We start from the raw sequence: 18,769 nt of genomic DNA on the forward strand, positions 1-18,769 counted from the left end.
TAACAAGATGGCCTGAACTGTTGAATCAAAAAGCATATTGTACGGATGTTGCGATGTTTGGCATACATGCTAAAGTATCAAACTAACAAGGAGCACAGAATTCGGATAATCAGGACATGCTACGGCGACTAAAGGGATGCCTTTTCCGTCGAGAGACGAGAGACAGTCGCTTTTCCAGCGCGGCTCCCATTAGCCCGGCCCAACTCTTCGCTGATCCAAGATCCAATCTTTGACATCTCCTCCAGGCTGATCCCCGTGTGCATTCCCAGGCTATGAACTGTGTGGACAAGATCCTCTGTCGACACATTTCCTGTTGCGCCCTTGGAATACGGACAGCCACCAAGACCGCCGACGCTGCTATCAAAGATGCGAACACCATGCTCCAGGCCAACGATTGTGTTCACCAAGGCTTGCCCATAGGTATCATGGAAATGCAGAGCCAAATCTGTGTTTGCAATACCAGCTGCCTTGAGTGCGAGGAGAAGCTCCATGGTGCGCGGCGCAGTGCCCATACCAGTGGTATCCGCAACCGAAACCTCATCCGCTCCCATTTCAAGCAGAGTGGCAGTGATCTCGGCGACCTTGACAGGATCCACGCCCGGGCCCTCATAGGGGCACCCGAGGGCGACCGAGACATAACCGCGGACTCGGATATCCTTCGTCTTTGCTAGTGAGACAATGGGCTTAATTCGCTCAAGTGACTCGGCAATTGAGCAGTTGGTATTGGCTTGCGAGAATGCTTCAGTGGCTGCTGCAAAAAGAGAGACCTCGGTTGTTGTAGCAGCCTTCGATGTTGACCCAGTCGCATCGGCGGGAACGCCTGTGGTATCCATGATCTTCACTAGGCTCTCCAATCCTCTGATGTTAGGAACAAGATAGTTGTATGCGATCGTATCTTGCGATTTCGGCGGTGTAGTGAGCAAATGCTCACAAATTTCCGATGTGCTTGCCATCTGCGATGAACCGAGATTAGTCTTGAAGTCACTGCAGAGCTGTACGGCGATACTCGGTGCAATCCTACCTGTGGTACCCATTTGGCGGGGACAAATGAACCGGCCTCGATAGTAGTGACGCCGGTCGTGGCCAGTCGGCGAATTAGCTCCAGCTTTGTATCCATCGAGATGGACTTCTTCTCGTTCTGCAGTCCATCTCGAGGACCGACCTCCACGATGCGGACATGGTCCGAGGTTAACCGCGAATCAGTCGCAAAGCGGCGCGTGTAGGGAGAGGCACGCAGCGCTGAAAACAAACCCAATCGGGGGCGGGCAGCGATCATTATCACAAGTCAGCCAGGGGATATAGCCAATAAAGCAACAATTGTGCAAGAAATAGCTGGAGAAGGCGGAGGAGCTGTGGAATGGAGGCCGAGATGCGGAGAGCGCCTTACCTCTTTTGGACTAGTGATCACCACCCCTCCTGACTCAGCCAAAAAAAAGAAGTGGGATGATCAATCGATCTGTGACTGTCTGCGATTTCTGTAGATATTCACTTTTCGTTTTCGGTTATCATGGATTCACAGCCTCCTGCCACCTCTATTGAGGACGGCTCTCAGCCAGCTGCTAGCCAACTGCGCCAGCCAAAGAAAAGATTTGTTGGACGACGAACCGCGGATGCCCAAGCCCAAAAAGACACTGCGGGCAAGGATGTCGAGTCTACAGCGGTGCAGACTGGTATTTGGATTTCCTTAGGTCCCTTCAAACTCATATACTGATCTTCATTTCCTCTCAGCTGCCCCGCGACGAACCCCTCGTACTCTCAATCAAGTCCCGCCGGAAATTCTGAATGATCCCGAAATCCAAGAAGCAATGGAACTTCTGCCCAAGAACTACTCCTTTGAGATCCCCAAAACAATCCACCGAGTCCGCACATCAGGTGCGAAGCGCGTGGCCCTCCAATTTCCGGAAGGACTCCTCATCTTCGCGACAACCATCTCCGATATCCTGACCCAGTTCTGCCCGGGCATCGAAACCCTAATCATGGGCGATGTTACTTACGGCGCATGCTGTATCGATGACTATACCGCAAGAGCTCTGGGCTGTGACCTGCTCGTGCACTACGCACACAGTTGCCTGATTCCAGTGGACGTAACAAAAATCAAAACCCTATATATCTTTGTGGACATCAGCATCGACACAACCCATTTGATAGCCACCCTTGAGCGCAACTTCAAGCCTGGCCAAAGCATTGCAACAGTCGGCACAATCCAATTCAACGCCACCCTCCACGGTCTCAAGCCAGTCCTCGAGCGCGCCGGCTTCCGCGTTGTCATCCCGCAAATCACACCCCTCTCGAAAGGCGAGATCCTCGGCTGCACATCACCCCAACTGGCCGATACAGAAATTGACGCAATCCTCTACCTCGGCGATGGTCGCTTCCACCTTGAATCAGCCATGATTCACAATCCCACAATCCCAGCCTACCGCTACGATCCCTACTCGCGCACCCTCACACGCGAGAGCTACGAGCACGAGGAAATGCACACCATTCGCCGCGATGCCATCGCCACAGCTCAAACCGCTCGCAAATGGGGTATCATTCTTGGATCCCTGGGAAGACAGGGTAACCCTAACACGATGGCGATGATCGAGAAGCACCTGAGCGAGCGCGGTATTCCCGTCGTGAACCTCCTACTAAGCGAGATCTTCCCGGGCAAGCTAGCCTCCATGGCAGATGTGGAGTGCTGGGTGCAGATTGCCTGTCCGCGTCTAAGCATTGACTGGGGCTATGCATTCCAGCGGCCATTGCTGACACCGTACGAGGCATTGATTGCACTGGGTGTGCGTGAGAACTGGGATAAGGGGAACAAGGGCGTGTATCCGATGGACTTTTATGCGAAGGAAGGACTCGGTCGGACGAGGCCGGAGCAGGCTACTTGATTTGGGATTTGAACCATCTCGAGTGTATGTGCCTGTTTGGCTCGTCTAGAATTTTAGAAAGTATATACCCCCCATACATAGACTCAGGGCAGCAGGACTGGCTCTGATTTGGGAAGTCACGACAATGATATACACGGTTTTCTTTTCATGAGCATGTTTATGTGGGAAACGCAATCTCTTTGGTGCTCTTCCATGAAGAGTCTAAAGTCCTTGCTCATATTTGAGGGGTGATTGTAAAGAAGTACGCCCATCATTTGCCATGGTTCAAGCAGTGGCTTCTAGCAATGGAGACAGATCCGAAGGAAAACAGCTATTAAAAATTGCTGGGCTATCGAAGGCACCAGCGGGAGACATCATGTTAATTCATTTCCAAAAAAAAGTCAGAAGACATACAGGGTTCTAATCGAATACAAAGGTCATAATACAATAGTGAATGAAGAATCAGCGAAGAATCAGCCTTTCACATCATCGGTACTGTCAGTGTTGAAATCACTGGCGCTGCCACGACGAAGGGAAAGAATGTTCTTGTTGGCTAGTTCGTCCGCAGTCCGCTCAGCAGCACGCCACCTAGTGACAGCTTGCTCGACATCTCCGAACATCTCCAGTGAATCATGAATAATACCACCCTCGTCGCTATCGCCCATTTGAGTGCTTTCGCGTGAGCCACGGTCACTGGTCATGGGGAAAGCAGGTCCGAATCCGCGCTGGGGGATGGGGTTGAACATGATGGCGTTGGCGAAAATACGGATGAATTCCTTTTCCAATTGTGCGGAATTGACGATTCCCTTTGGTGGTACGAAATCTTCATTCTTCTGCAACACAAGAAGGCCATTCTTGGACGACGGTGTACTGCCGGGAGCAGGAGACTCTCCATCTCCGGCAGGGGTACTGACGGATTCGGCGGCCGTAGCGACTGCTTTGCTGCCCTGATGGACGGCAGATTTAATAGATTTGAGATCTTGTGGGCGGTAGATGAGGTCGTGGTAGCCAGGTGCGTCACGCTCGCCAATTGGCTTGCTGAAGATGGAGGCGAGCTTATGAGTAGATACATCATTCATGATAGGAGCAGCAGTTCGGTGGAAATTGCGCGTGGCCATGACATATTGGGTTGTGTCAAACTTCGGAATATCGGAAGGGTGGGGTTCTTGTTCTAAAGCTTCACTTGGCCCGCGCTTGCGCTTGGAACGAGCTTTGGGGGTATCTTCGTTCACAGTAGCAGCCGCACCCTTGCGGCGGCTCGTTGTCCGCTCTGAAGGAATAGGGGATTCACCACGGGAAGCCAGGGATCGTCCACGACTCTGGGACGAGACCGAACTCACAGCACGAGTCCTTCGGGTCGAAGCTGGTTTCTCCGATTTCTCAATCTTGACATTAGCAGCGGACTTGCTGTCAGCACGGCCACGCCGAGGTTTCTTGTCCTCGGGGGATCGGGCTCGTTGCGCGCGGTTCAGCCTTGGAGGAGGTGACATGTCCATCGCATCGATTGGCGATTGCCCCCTGTCACTGATCGGGCTGACATCCTCAGGCAGTGGACGTGGAGGTGTGGGTGGGGACTTCGGAATACTTAGAAGAGGAGTCCTTTTCCATGGCGTTGAAGAGCCTTGCGTGTCAATGGAGAGCCGCGGATGAGAAGCACGCGATTCAGAGAATGAAGGGAATGTGGAACTTGGTGTTTGAGAGATGCGGGGCCGGCCGATTGGGACGGGGGTTTGTACAGCAGAAACCGCACCAGGTGTACTTGGGAAAGGAGATTGGAATGATACAGGAGCCTGCGATCCTGGTGCTGGTTGGTTGGCGGAGAGAGGTGGAACAGGTCGTTTAATATTGGCTTGAGCTGCTTGGGGAGTAGCAGTGCCCGGAGAAATAGCGGAGTAGGTAGAGTGTGGAGAAGGGTCGAGTTGCCATTGCTGGAAGCTCGGCTGTGCTGGAGTGCGCTGAGGCGCCGGCGGGAGTGCAGGACCAAGCTTGCTAGAGAGGGGTGTAGGCGTAGGGTGGGCGCGAGGTGCGATTTGCGAAGGATGAGCCGGTGTTATACGCGCTCCAGCGGGTGTGGTAGGTGGCTTCTGAGCAGAGGGAGCAAGCTGGGGCTGAACAGGCGGTTTTGCCAAGGCTTGGATATTGGCGGCCGGTGGTTGTGGCTGTCCAGCCCCTGGGGCTTTGGGCGCAGGAGTCTGCGCTTGTGGTTGAACTTGTGGTTGGCTCACAGGAGCTGGCTGGGCCTTCGGGATGTCTTGACTTGGAGGAGGCACATTTACCTCAATACGCTGTGGTCGCGGTTCTGGTGGAGCTGGCTTGTCCTGCACGTGCGGAACCGTAGCTGCAAGAGGCTTGCTTGTCCGATCTTGTATATTTTGGCCGAGGTGTTCTTCTTTTACATCAATATCCGTGAGCTCCGTGTGTGCTACCTTTGCAGGCCTGGATGGTGTCGGTTCTGTGGGTTGCTCGTCCTCCTTCTGTAAACGCTCCAGTTCCGCTCTGATCTCGGTGTACTGCTTCTCATCGTCCCTGATTTCTCTGGTCACAAGGTCTCTGTATTTGGCGTACAAGTGTGCCACCAATTCGGGAATAAGCGCGGCATGTGAAGCCCCGGCAGCTAATGCCTCTGGTCGCGGGCTCGATATCTTGCGTTTCTTCGGGTTTGGCGGGCTCAAGGTCTCTGTCGGTCGACCATTGACTGGAAGTACGGCCTCTTTCTTAAACCCATCGCGCATCAGAGTCGCATACAGGTCTTCCAGCGCCTCTGGTGTCAGGCGATCCGCATTGAATTCGACATTCTCACGAACTAACGGGTTATTGCGCAAGAGCTCTGAGATGGACCCAAAGCTTGTTGGTGCGGTTTCCGAGATCGCTAGCGACTGGAAGAAGAGCAGCGACTCAAACGAAGTGTATGCCGACAATGGAGGCATCCCCCATAGCCCGTCCGGTCGGCCACTGGGGGGGAAAGATTTGAGGATGGGGGCCACGGTGGTTGGCGAAACGGATAAAGGGTAGATGTGTCAGGTTGAGTTTTCGGTCTTATCGGTCGATTCAGGTGTCCAGATCTAGGTGGCCTGGAAAGGAAAGGCGAACGCGACAGACTGGATCGATCCCCTGTATGCGGAGCCTTTAATCCATCCGGGCGGGAGAAAAAAAAAGGAGTAAAAATTCCCAAAAATGGCGCCCACAACAGAATACCACAAACACACGCGTCTCAAACAGGCAAATAGGCCTAGAAATGAAAATCACTGGCGAGTCTTGATGAAAAAGAGGTCTGGAAGGGGAAGTTGGCCAAGGTCTGAGAACGTTAGTCAGGTGACCCTGTCTGGGCTGGTTGCCGGGCAGACGTCAGAATGCCAGATCTACACTATATTTTGTATTCTAGAAAGTGACTGCATATTCAGTTCTTGAATATTGCATGAGTTATGCAAACAAGATGGTATCTGTGCTTCGTGAACTTCGCATAGGGCGTAGACAAACGACTTGGCCACGTCAAGCCACCTCACGCGTCTACCTCCCGAATAGGGCATCACTTCACATGCAATGTTTATACTTCACATCCTGAGCAATCTAGATTTCACGTATAGGCTTGCTATTTTCCTTTCATTCTGACATTTGTTCCATGTCTCATAACTTAGCGTAATATAATGAGAGACTTGTTACCTACTATGCACAGAGTGACTGCCCCTGGCGAAATTGGACACTTATTCCACCATTGATGTTGGGTACTGTGCAGTAGTTATTCAGCTATAGCGTTACCATTTGAGGACTTTTCCCAGGGCACACAGTAAAAAGGTACTGCTGCCCCTATCTATAGATCCCGGTCCTGCCCGCAACACCACGAGAAGCTAGAAGAGCTGATGCATACTTCTCTTTTCAGTCAGTAAAGACACAAGATTTCACATGGCCCAAAGCAGCTAGGAGCTCTGAGTGGGTTATTTGCACTGTCAGCTTTGATCCCATTCCATCGATCACCGGGTTCTGCGACTATGTTGTATTCTGCTCGTCATAGATGCCGACCCGATTGGGTTGAGTATTAACGTTCACTTATGAGAGGAAAGGCAAGGGAGAATCGGAGAGGAAGCACTTGGCCACCGAGCTTCCTGGAAATATGTCCCTGGGGAAGCCCCGTTATCTCAACATGATCACCCATTCATCGAAGAAGAAGCCTTCACACGAAACCCAGAAAAGCAAAGAAACGAAGAAACGACGAAACTGTTCCATGTAGAGGGTCTTGGCAGTCGCCGCACGTCTACGTCATGTGGAGTCACGTGTGTCCGTTACCGTACCTGGAAACGGGGGGTTCACAGCTTGGAGAGCTCGCATACACCTCTCCTGTAAGTCAAGTTAGCTGTACACTTGGGCAATAGAACCCATATGGGGGCCCTTGGTCATTTTAATAATTCCACTTCACCCAATCATGAGGAGTGTGATCCATTCATTACTCTACTGCACAAATGGCTCCCCCTTTTTTTTTTGTTCTCCAGGTTAAGAGGGGCTAACCCCTGAACCCCTTATAGATGGGCATATCAGACCCCTGTGTAAGGCAAATACCGTAACACTCAGCTGTCTCCTTGCGGTGGATATGGGACTCGAATTACCGCGACTAGTAACAGAGTGGACTCAAGGATCATCTCTCCTTCAATTTCATCTTCTTCATCTTCTTCATCTTCCTCTTCATTCTCCCTCTGCTGGCTTTCGTCTCCCGTGGTCTTGTCAAATACGCTAAACCGTCTCTATACCTCTGGTATTGACCTCCCCACCCGATCGTGGCGCATAAGTATAAAGGCTGAAAACGCTGACATCGCATTCCCCAGAGTTATACCCGTGCGTACGACTTTCGGCTGGTCTTTGTCTCGACATATCCCACATCGGCTATCTCAACATCAACACGCCTTGTGCCCCTCCGGTTGCACATCCCTCGGTCGACCATCTTACATCCCTCTGGGGTCCCAACAGCGGCCCGTGCTAGCACCCTTCACATTCAGAAACATCATGTCTGACATGTCTGACATGGATCGAGAGTGGAAGCCCAAGGTCCGCCCGCAGTCGTTCGTCCCCCTCGATCCCTCGCTGGTTCTCAACATGGCACTAATAGTGACCTAGGACCATGGCCCAAGCCTTCTCCTCGGCGCTGGACAGCGCCTTCATGCTTGACTCGGACGTCAACAACTTGTCCCAGACTATCGACCAGAAGTAAGTCGCGCGGGTGGACGCCATTCCGCATCTCGTCGCAGCGCAAGCGACTGTTGGCATTTACCGGGCGCTAATCGCGCCCCACCCACAGGAAACAGCAAATGATGATCCAGAGTCGTGAACTGGAAGAGCTGCAGCAGCGCATTCGCGAGGCGGAGAGGCGCCTCCAGTCGCAGCAGACCGGTGCGACCGGTAACAGCTCCCGACGACGGGAGGAAGGTCAGACAGCCGGTGAGCGCTCGTCCTGATCGGTTAGCCCAGGGCTAGAACGGTTCGGGCGGGTTCTGACGGTGAAACAGCGTCCCAGGGACCCGACAAGCAGCCGGAGCAGCGAGGAGACAATTCGGTCTAACTCTGCCACCAGACCCCTTGGCGATATTTGAAGACTGGAGCTTCGGAAGATCTATGAGATATGTAGACCCGCGCCGCGTCAGATAGACGCGTTCCAGTCGGCGTGGTTTTGGGATGATTTTTGATTCTTTGATATGCATTTTGAGAACCCCTCTCCTCTTTGGAGGTTGGCGTAATTGTGCGAAATTGCCCTTATGTTGAATGTGATGCTATTTTCATGCTACATGGACTGAGTCTAGTAAACGTGAACCTCGAGCTCTAGTAGAAATTGTATCGATTGTATCGATTCGATAGGTTCTAGTATAGATTCTAGTATAGATCCGACGTTAATAGTGCAACATCTTATATCCGCTGCAGACCCGAGCCCAGAATGCAATGGGCCTCCGACTCGGCCAATCACAGGCCTATCAAACCCATCCACTTCGTCATTCCTGTTTTTTGGCTGGTCAAAAGTCCCCCAAAGCTCTTTTCGGGTGGAGCTGTCACCACTGGGGGCAGCTCGTGGGCGGAGCAGTCTGCCCCTCCCCCATTCCCTGTTCTTCTCTTCTTCTTCTTCCCGCCAGCTTCTTTTCACCTTTTTGTTCCATTTTTTGTGTAGTTTTCAGAGTCTTTGGTCAGGTCGTTTTCTCTCAATTCCCCCCGTCGTTGACCATTCCATCATGGTTTTAATCGATGGCCATGAGTTCCTCACTGAGGAAGAGAAACGTCTCAAGGAAGACCGCGAGAGAACCAAGTACTGGAAGAAATGGGGTCCCTACGTCGCTGAGCGCCAATGGGCTACCGTGAGAGAGGATTATTCCGAGGATGGTGATGCCTGGAGTTGTGAGTAAAGTCTGCAATGAAGACGACAAACGGCTGACCCGGTAGATTTCACCCACGACCATGCACGCTCACGGACCTTTCGCTGGGGTGAGGATGGTATTGCCGGTGTCTCGGATACCCATGCGCTGCAGAACATCGCCTTTGCTTTCTGGAATGGAGAAGAGTAAGTCCAAGCTCTCCTGGTGGGTCCAGATCTGGGGAAACTAATTGCGGGATCAGCGATTTCTTGAAGGAACGCCTGTTCGGTCTGTCCAATCCTCAGGGAAATCATGGTGAGAGTGTCAAGGAAGCTCATTTCCATCTGGACAATACCCCGACGGTAGGTTGCACGTCGCCCCGATTCCTGTGTCGCCGGCTAACCCAGACAGCACTCGTATATGAAATTTCTCTACAAATACCCTCAGAGGAAGTTCCCGTACCAGGACCTTATCGATGAGAATGCCAAGCGTTCGCGTTTGGAGCCTGAGTACCAGATCTTGGATACGGGTATCTTTGAGGAGAACCGTTACTGGGACATTTTCATCGAGACTGCCAAGGAAGCCGATGACGAGGACGAACTGATCTTCCGTGTCATTGCATACAATCGTGGTCCAGAGCCGGCGAAGCTTCACATTATTCCTCATGTTTGGTTCCGCAACACCTGGTCTTGGGGTGAGGAAAAGAAGAAGGAGGAAAAGCCTTGCATCAAGCAGGATGGCGCATTGCACGCCAAGTCCAACCATGCCAAGATTGGCGAGCGATACATATCTTTTGCTCCGTCGCCTCCTGTCGGCTCAAGCGATGACGATATCCAGCCTCAGTTGATGTTCACTGACAATGAAACGAACCACAAGAAGCTCTGGGATACCGAGAATGAGACTCCATATGTGAAGGATGCGTTCCATCGTCACATTGTTGAGGAAGAGAAGGGTGCCATCAACCCAGACAATGAAGGTACCAAGTTTGCTGCATGGTATGCCTTCAACCAGGGCGAGGGAGTCCCCCTGGTGAGTGTGCTGTCGTCCGTTTCCGTGTGTCCCGCAAGAAGGAAGACTTTGTCGACGAAGAAGTCGTGGACGATGTTATCGAGCAACGTCGTGCCGAGGCCGATGACTTCTACTACCGGATCAACCCTCTCCCCATGAGTGATGATCTTCGCAACATCCAGCGTCAGGCTTTCTCCGGAATGATGTGGTGCAAGCAGTACTACAACTTCGTCTGGGACCAATGGAGTAATGGTGACCCGAGTGAGATCCCTCCTCCTGCAGGCCGTAAGGGCATTCGCAATGAGCAGTGGCGTCATCTATACATTGATGATATCCTGTCGATGCCTGACTCTTGGGAGTATCCCTTCTTCGCTGCATGGGATACTGCCTTCCATTGTATTCCATTGGCTATGATGGATCCCGACTTCGCGAAGAAGCAGCTCGATCTACTCACTCGTGAGTGGTACATGCACCCTAACGGCCAGTTGCCTGCCTACGAGTGGAACTTCGGAGATGTGAACCCACCCGTGCATGCCTGGGCTGTGTTCCGTACCTTCAAGATCGAGCGTAAGATGTACGGTCGCCAGGACTTGGACTTCCTGGAACGTGTCTTCCAGAAGCTGTTGCTCAACTTCACCTGGTGGGTGAACCGCAAGGACTCGGGTGGTAAGAACGTGTTTGAAGGTGGATTCTTGGGACTCGATAATATTGGCTTGTTCAACCGCTCCGAGCCATTGCCCACTGGTGGTGTCCTTGAGCAAGCCGACAGCACTGGCTGGATGGCATTTTACTGTCTGTGCATGCTGAACATCTCTTTGGAATTGGCTAAGCACCGTCGCACATATGAGGATATTGCCTCCAAGTTCTTCGAGCACTTCCTGCTCATCAGTGATGCCATGACTTTCCGTAATGGAGATGACACCGTTCAGTCGCTCTGGAATGAGGATGATAGCTTTTACTACGATGCCATCTCATACGGTGGCCCGTGGACCCAGCAGCTGCCTATTAGGTCTCTTGTTGGTCTGATTCCTCTCTACGCTGTGCTCACTCTCGAGCCTGAGCTTATCAATAAATTCCCGTCGTTCAAGCGACGAGTAGAGTGGTTCATTGAGAACAGGCCAGATATCGCCGAGCGCAACATCGCTAGTATGAAGCACCGTGGTAAGGATGATCGACTGCTCCTGGCACTTGTCAGCAAAGACCGTTTGGTCAAGATCCTCGAGCGCATGCTTGACGAGACTGAATTCCTGTCCGAGCACGGTATTCGTTCCATGTCCAAGTTCCACGAAAAGAACCCCTATTCCATGGATGTCAACGGCCAAACCTTCAAGGTCGCCTACGTCCCCGGAGATTCGGACAGCGGTCTCTTCGGTGGTAACAGTAACTGGCGCGGCCCTATCTGGCTCTGCGTCAACTTCCTGCTGGTTGAGTCCCTCCTCCGCTTCTACATGTTCTATGGTGATTCCCTGGAAGTGGAATGCCCCAAGGGCTCCGGCGACTACATGCACCTGGGTCACGTAGCCGAAGAACTGCAGCACCGTATGCAGCATCTCTTCGCTCGCAACGACGAAGGCCGCCGCGCCGTCAATGCCGGCTCAGACCTCCTCGACTTCGACGAGCACTGGAAAGACCATCTCTGGTTCCACGAGTTCTTCGACGGTGACACAGGCCGCGGTCTCGGCACATCACACCAGTGCGGCTGGACCGGATTGATCGCCAAGATCATCCACGACACAGGTGTCAACTGCCGTCTCCCGCAAACACCCCGCGCCGGCTTCGCTGCCGCATCCCACTATTTTGATGATATCTACTCCCGCTCGGGCAGACCTCGCGGCTCAAACCGTCCATCTATCCGCCGCTCATCGACGACTCGCTCAATTGGCAACCGTAGTGACTTCTACTCAGGTGAAGCAACCCCTGCCGCCTCAACTGTCGTCGACGACGAAGATGATGAGCCCAGCTTCAGTCGCGGCGTCAGCCGTGGAGGTAGTCACGCCAGCAGCCGTCGTGGCAGCACTGACCCGCGCGACGAAGAACACATCAACCACTACGTCGCTAGCCAACTGCAGCGTGTGCGCAGCTCCGCATCGATTGCCGCTTACGAAGATGAGTTTGAGACGAAGGTTGACAAGGAGAATGGAAATGGACAGAACGGACACAAGTAATCGAAATATGTGCCTTTTTCTGTGTCTCTTTCTGATAATGTTGTTCATTTCTTTTGTTTGTTTTGTTGACTGGTCATGTTCCCATTTGGTTGCGTTTGGACACGATTTAATGATTCCGTCTTGAGTTCAGTTCATGATTTAACGTTACATCTTGCATTTCCTATTCAGAGTCATATTCTCGGAGTACTTTCTTATCTTTCCTTATGCATATGACGGCTTTTACTAGACAATTGAAAATCAGTCAGCGCATATCTTTCCCGTTGGTTCTCTTGGTAGTATGTAAGTTATCGAAAGTACGAGTTGATTTAAGCTGTACAGTAGCTAGTAACTTAGCTATATCAGCAATTCTCAATGTACTCATTTACTCCACGCTACGATTAACTATCTCAATAGTGGATGAATTTGTGCAATTGACAGGTAATGAGAACAAAACAAAATGAAGGATTCAAGGGAATCTGAAAAATCCCGCTGTCCCTTCCACGAACGCTACCGTTCATCCGGGACGATATGCTAGTCTAACATCCCCCCAAACACAGGCTAATTTACATTTAAATGGCATCGGTGAGAGCCTTGTTCATCTTGGCGATCTTGGAGGAAACGCTCAGGTCGATGCTGCGGCCACCGACTTCGACGACGAGACCACCGAGGAGGTCGGGGTTGACCTGTGGCAGTTCATTAGTTTTGGTCAACAGACAATAGAATTGATGTACGCACGCTGGCAACAACCTTGAGCTTCTTGCCCTGGCTGAACTCGGACTTGGAGACGGCCTTCTCGAGACGGTTGAGGGTCTTGGTGTCGAGCTCCTGCAAACAATTAGATTGTCATTTTCTTCTTTTTGTGGTTACTCAGAAACTGAGCTTTAAGAATTATCGCACCTGGGCACTGGTGATGTTGAGCTCGATCTCACCGCGGTGAGCGCTCATGAGGGTAGCGAACTTCTCGCAGACACCCTCGAGGGAACCGAGACGGTTGTTCTCGGCAAGGGTCTCGAGGAAGTTCTTGAGGATCTCACCCTTGTCACCGGAGACCTTGGCGAGCTCCTGGACGATGGAGGCCTTGTCGGCGTTGCTCAGGGTAGGGGCGCTGAGGATGCCACCGAGCTTCTTGTCGGCCTGGAGGGTCTCGCCGAGGTTGGCGATGGCACGAGCGGTCTGGTCGAGGGCAGAGGACTTGGTGGAAGCAGTGTACTAAGCAAAAGGGTGTTAGAGGGAGATCCTAATTCGGTATAGCGCTTTGATGAAGATTCAAGATTGATTCCAACACGAGGGGGTAGAGCCCTCGGAGGGGCTTCGGGGGAAGACGGAAGTCGCGACAAAGGACACGGTCGCGAAGGAAAGCTGAAAAGGCAATGGAGGTGCATACCAGAGCAGTGGCGTAGGTGCCATCAACGCCGAACAGGGCGACGGGAGGGCGGACATCCTGGGCCGGGGTGGCATAGGACCGCAGGCCGTTGACGGCGGCTGTGCGAGGAGCGGAGAACTGCTGGGTGGCACGCAGGCCAGCGCGGGCGAAGCGAGAGGACATCATTGTGCAATTGGCAGGGAGAAGAGCCTCAAGGAGGGGGAGAGAAGGTAGTGGTTGGAGATACCGACGTTCGGAGTGCTTCTTCGTCAAGGATGCAGGTTGAGACGAGGTCCGACTTCTTCCCGGATCACGTGGTACCACTCGCTGACTCAGAGCTGAGGTAATCTCCTATTGGTCACGTGCCATGGCTGGCCTTGGCTGACGGCAACAAACAACCACCGTCAGCCGCCCTAATTCAATGCCAATCGGAGATTTCGTCGAGGGCTAGAGCGCTTATAACAATGTGATCGTCGCTGCCTGCCTCTCCTTTGATTAGCGGGGCCAAAGTTCCCTGAGAATCATCCCTGCATCAAACCCCCATGCAACGCCTCCAGACAATAACTTACCTTAGTAGTCTTCAATGGGCTTGCAATGATTACTGAAATGGGCAGCATGCCACGGCACATGATCAAAGGCAGTCATTCAAGACTAAGTGGGCATTGTTCGGCCCAGACTTACTGGTATGGGCCAAATGAACGGTCGTGCCGTGCCCACTAGCAGGGGTACAGACTCCTCGATTCCCGATCAGTGAATTAGAATCCGGTTTTTTGCATCAATCTCCTTTTCAAAATCAGGGTTAATTGCCCCAAACAAAAGAAACTACAGCCGAGCTCGCGTCATGGTGGCTTAAATTCGTGACGAGCAATGATAATGTCTTGTCTAGTGGCTGTCAGCAGTGGGCCAGGTTTCACGCAACTTGTCCGAAGATACAGATGGGGCTTGATCGACTCTCTTCGCTATTTGCTTGAATAGAGCCTAATGTCCAGATCAATCCAATAGACGCGAGGCAACCTCGCGTGGGGCGTGGTAGGCGGCCGGTGGATGTGGATATTCATTTCTGCCACTGGGTATAGTTACTGATAAGTTCGGCCATCTTCCTACTGACACGTCTCGGATCATTTTCTGTTTGACCAAGATGCCCCCCAAAGACGCAAAGGGCTCGAGGTTGCCCTTTACGAGGGTCTCCGATTCAACGGTTCATCAGACCGATTCATCTCGAGCAAAGAAAGCAACCACGGCCTGCGAAGCCTGTCAGAAACGCAAGTCGAAAGTCTGCACCCCGTCACAAGCATCAAAGTCCGTGCTGACACCATCAGTGTGTTGGAGGAGAGCCTTGTGAGCCCTGTCAAAAAGCAAACACTCAGTGCGTCATCAACGCAGACAATGATGGTCGTCGACGCATCACCCTCAAACGTAAAATCGAATCCCTAGAGCAGGACCGGAACCTTTTTGAACGATTGGTGGAGGTTCTTCGAGATGACGATGAGCGACAAGTTTCGGGCATTCTCAACTTAATTCGAAGCAACGCATCGATGGACAAGATCCGGTTATCCATGAATGAGAATCGGAATACAAGTCCTCCGCACAATATCCAGACCAAGAGTCCAACGTCCTCTTCGAGAAGATTCATGGATGTGAGGCGTATCTCAGATATTCCTCTCTATGAGGTACCTGCGCGGCCGTGGACCTCTGTTACAAACGATGATTTCTTCGTTTCACACCTTGTCTCTCACTATTTCACTTGGCAGCACGGTACTTTGAATTGGATTGACCGTGAGTTGTTCCTAGCGGATATGAGAACTGGCAATAAGAGCTCTCGTTTCTGTTCGCCGTTGCTGGTCAACATCATGCTATCTTGTGCATGTGTGTGTATACCTTATTTCTCCCCTTGAATACTAATTGACAATTTCTCCTCAAGTTTTACTCCGACTATCCTGAAATATTTGCCATACCTGATGATCCCAGTACCCGAGGTGAACACTTTCTAGAAGAAGCTATGCAGCACCTGGTACTAGAAAAAGATCGACTATGCCTTACCACACTTCAAGCATGGGGAGACATCTATACCATGTAGGCCGAGTCTCTTCTTTTGACATTTACGCTCTAACCTGATTCTACAGTGCCTGTATTAAGGGCAAGGATAAACTCAGCTCCCAATACCTGATAAAGATAGCAGACTGCCTCAGTTATGCTATGAACCACCGACATGAAATGATATGTGAAGCCAATGAACAGTCCCAAGAAATGGCAAGGTCAATTGATACTGCAATCTTTGGTTTATTCAGTCATTATTCGTCAGTGAGCTTGCAAGACGTGCAACCCTTAGCTGTGCTAACACTATGCAGCGGTTCCATTCTAAGCCTCCAGAAACCAACCATCATCCAGAAACCCACCACGCTCGAATATTTCCCTGAAAACCACGACCTCGAAGACTCTTGGACGCCATATCCTCATCAAGGCGGGCCCGTCGCTGCTCATACAAACTGTTTGAAAAATGCGCTGTTTGTACAGGGGCTGATCATGTGGGAAATTTGCAATCATCTGTTTGATGGCGAGACGATAATGAGAGTCGATCCTGAGGTCATCAATAATTTCCACCAACGCTTGGAGAGCTGGGCCAAGAACCTTCCACGATGCATCCAACTGGGATATGCGTCAACGCCGGGTGTCATGGAGATGCAGTTAGTGAGATTTCATGTCGGTTCATGGGCAATGACACTGACCGATAAAGCATGCGCTACCACAATACAATCATACTCATATTCGGCTTCATAACACCAATCATGAGAGGAGACGAAATAACAACAAATGACCGCATCAAGAGACTACGAACAGCATCAGCCCGCCATATCGGCTGCATTCTCAATCAATTCCGCTCTCTCTGGCCAGTGGAGTGTATGCCCATTGCAGCAATGCAGTACGCTACGACTGCGCTATTCACTCTATTTGAAGATCTGGAAGATGTCGAAAACCAAAGGTTCTTTACAGATACTGTAATCACCCTTCGGGCCCTCGGTCGCCGATGGCAGTTTGCGAAAGGACTGTTTCGGCTTGTGCAACTAACGACTTTGAAAGAGAACACTTCACTGCCAAGTGATACCGTGGCTGTCTTGAGAGATGTACTGTCGCGCTCTGGTGGGGCTCATAAGGTTGAGAGTGACGCTGCAGCCTGGCCATTATGACCTTGGTGCTTGTTTAGCCTATTGACAAGGCTTGGTTGTGTTCGTTTGTTTGCTGGTGAATTGGCTTCATGTTCTATGACAGAATGTCCGAATATGAGGGTCAAGACAATTGACCCAACGACAGTGTCAAGTGTATATAGTATATCGTAGCCACATGTTCGAAAGACAAGGATCTGGATCCTTCCAGATGTTGACCTATTTGTTTCGCGATTCGCCAATTAGGGCTAGAACTGCAGCCACGATTCGACGAACCAATCCCAGTACTGCGTATATAACCTGGCCTCGATGCATCTAGACACCGCTAGTCTACAATCATGACTGGAGCACAAGTACGCCATGTTCACAGGTCATTTTTATTTAGAGTGTGCCATACTAAAGTAGAAAATATTCATGAATTCAAAGTCGGCATTAGGATAAACCCCAGACGCCACGAGCTGAAATATGATAACGTATGTATGCACCGCACCCGAAACGCCGAGATCCCCAGTCCCCCCGTGTCATTTCGCGAAGATCAGATGCAATCCGAATTCCACGCGCAAGCTCAGTCGCTGCGCAACATACTGTCGACCAAATCACCCAGTGGTCCCCAGAAGTCCTTTCCGCTGGCCAATTTATGCTCGTCGATGAACAGAACGTAATGCTTGAAGCTGGTGTTGAGATGGGGTTCCAGGCCGAGATGTACTACTACCGGATAATGATGGCAGTAGATGTGGGCATAGACACGATATAGACGCTTAAAGATTTGGCGAAGAAGACTGGGGAAAGTCTTGGGGAATGGGACGCCTGGAGAGAAAACATGGTAAGTCACGGAGTAACAACTCAATTGGATCTTGAAACATACCAATTCGACTGGGGAACATCTGTTCGTTATCGACATTACTCTGGACCCAGGCCATCAAATGCTCGATATAATCCGGCGCTGACATCTTAGTTGGTCGTTTAAAGTTTTCTGAATCTTGCCACAGATACTCGAACTCATCCGTCGCCTTCATCTCAGGGCATGTCTGTGGTGAGCAGAACTCAGTTATTGAGCCATAGAGAAGGTTGATCTGGTTGTAAAAGTCGACAACTAGAGAAACAATGACATTAGCGACACCATCCAGCCAAACTAAAGCAACTGCGAAGAACTGACTGTTGACTGCGAGCCATTCATTGAGGTCCTCGCCTTCAGGCAGCTTCACAGCCTTGCGCAAGCTACCACTTCCAAGAGTAGCTTCGGCGAACTGTCGGAGTTGATAACTACTCGTACCCTTAGCCGCCGAGCGGGGCTTGAACGGAGCTCTGGTACGAGCATTACTAGGAGGAGTCAGTCCACAATAGCCTTGCTTGAGAGCGCGCACAGCAGACGAAAGGTAAGAGGGGGGTTCTAGGAGGGGCAGATGGGAAGTACGGGTGGTATTGTACAGGGAGGAAGGGCTGGTAGCAGAGGATTGGGATGACGATGACCGAGATACAAGCTCGCAGGCAGGGAAATGAACAGAAGGAGGAGCGGGGACAGACATTGTGGTGATGAACGAAGCCATCGTCTTAGAGGGCGCTGGTTTGTAGGGGGGGGTTTTGCGGCGGGGTTTGCGCTGATCGCGGTCGTGCCTACATTCCAGTGTTAGAATTGTTGTGTCCTTCGAGATAGGATGCAGTCCGGAATGCTCTCTGTACCTTGTGGAATGATGATTTCGAGGTTGAGATGAGGAAGTGTAGCAGTGTTATCGTGCTTCAGCTGATAAGTGGCTGGGTTGCCCCAGTGACCGCCTCCGTATACAGACATCAACGAAGTCAAGTTATAGCATTATGTGAGCTACGAAGCTAGTTTCTTTCCATTATACATTGGTTCCGGAGACTATTCTTTGCGAGTCTTCAGGGGAATATTTCAAAGTCAGACAAATAAGACACC

At 51.4% G+C, this 18,769-nt stretch overlaps 8 protein-coding genes across 8 annotated transcripts; 4 read left to right on the forward strand and 4 right to left on the reverse strand.

Annotated features, from left to right (window-relative positions):
• Nucleotides 1–128: 128 nt before the first annotated feature.
• Nucleotides 129–1,276, reverse strand: N7511_007558 (hydroxymethylglutaryl-CoA lyase; the record flags this gene model as incomplete). Its single annotated transcript, XM_057129935.1, has 2 exons — nt 129–953; nt 1,022–1,276. 2 exons carry the CDS (start codon nt 1,274–1,276, stop codon nt 129–131), a joined length of 1,080 nt encoding a protein of 359 aa, XP_056981718.1.
• Nucleotides 1,277–1,507: 231 nt separating this feature from the next.
• dph1 (2-(3-amino-3-carboxypropyl)histidine synthase) lies at nt 1,508–2,876 on the forward strand (the record flags this gene model as incomplete). Its single annotated transcript, XM_057129936.1, has 2 exons — nt 1,508–1,670; nt 1,729–2,876. 2 exons carry the CDS (start codon nt 1,508–1,510, stop codon nt 2,874–2,876), a joined length of 1,311 nt encoding a protein of 436 aa, XP_056981719.1.
• A 452-nt stretch (nt 2,877–3,328) lies between these two features.
• N7511_007560 (uncharacterized protein) lies at nt 3,329–5,782 on the reverse strand (the record flags this gene model as incomplete). Its single annotated transcript, XM_057129937.1, has 1 exon — nt 3,329–5,782. The coding sequence occupies one exon, from the start codon at nt 5,780–5,782 to the stop codon at nt 3,329–3,331; it is 2,454 nt and encodes an 817-aa protein (XP_056981720.1).
• A 2,065-nt stretch (nt 5,783–7,847) lies between these two features.
• N7511_007561 (uncharacterized protein) lies at nt 7,848–8,400 on the forward strand (the record flags this gene model as incomplete). Its single annotated transcript, XM_057129938.1, has 4 exons — nt 7,848–7,903; nt 7,959–8,048; nt 8,140–8,279; nt 8,348–8,400. 4 exons carry the CDS (start codon nt 7,848–7,850, stop codon nt 8,398–8,400), a joined length of 339 nt encoding a protein of 112 aa, XP_056981721.1.
• Nucleotides 8,401–9,058: 658 nt separating this feature from the next.
• On the forward strand, nt 9,059–12,351 carry N7511_007562 (uncharacterized protein; the record flags this gene model as incomplete). The annotated part of the gene is made up of 5 exons (XM_057129939.1): nt 9,059–9,221; nt 9,267–9,384; nt 9,441–9,540; nt 9,590–10,207; nt 10,246–12,351. The coding sequence occupies 5 exons, from the start codon at nt 9,059–9,061 to the stop codon at nt 12,349–12,351; spliced, it is 3,105 nt and encodes a 1,034-aa protein (XP_056981722.1).
• Nucleotides 12,352–12,899: 548 nt separating this feature from the next.
• On the reverse strand, nt 12,900–14,020 carry N7511_007563 (F1F0 ATP synthase subunit 5; the record flags this gene model as incomplete). The annotated part of the gene is made up of 4 exons (XM_057129940.1): nt 12,900–13,013; nt 13,066–13,155; nt 13,228–13,539; nt 13,715–14,020. Coding segments are annotated over 4 exons (822 nt in total), but the record flags the coding sequence as incomplete, so codon positions are not given.
• Nucleotides 14,021–14,831: 811 nt separating this feature from the next.
• Nucleotides 14,832–16,878, forward strand: N7511_007564 (fungal specific transcription factor domain-containing protein; the record flags this gene model as incomplete). Its single annotated transcript, XM_057129941.1, has 6 exons — nt 14,832–15,011; nt 15,061–15,561; nt 15,615–15,766; nt 15,817–15,990; nt 16,042–16,377; nt 16,428–16,878. 6 exons carry the CDS (start codon nt 14,832–14,834, stop codon nt 16,876–16,878), a joined length of 1,794 nt encoding a protein of 597 aa, XP_056981724.1.
• Nucleotides 16,879–17,419: 541 nt separating this feature from the next.
• Nucleotides 17,420–18,401, reverse strand: N7511_007565 (Mob1/phocein family protein; the record flags this gene model as incomplete). The annotated part of the gene is made up of 2 exons (XM_057129942.1): nt 17,420–17,661; nt 17,720–18,401. The coding sequence occupies 2 exons, from the start codon at nt 18,399–18,401 to the stop codon at nt 17,420–17,422; spliced, it is 924 nt and encodes a 307-aa protein (XP_056981725.1).
• Nucleotides 18,402–18,769: the final 368 nt, after the last annotated feature.

Source organism: Penicillium nucicola (genome assembly GCF_028828085.1).
Source record: "Penicillium nucicola strain IBT 29836 chromosome Unknown utg000008l, whole genome shotgun sequence".
NCBI classification, from domain to species: domain Eukaryota; kingdom Fungi; phylum Ascomycota; class Eurotiomycetes; order Eurotiales; family Aspergillaceae; genus Penicillium; species Penicillium nucicola.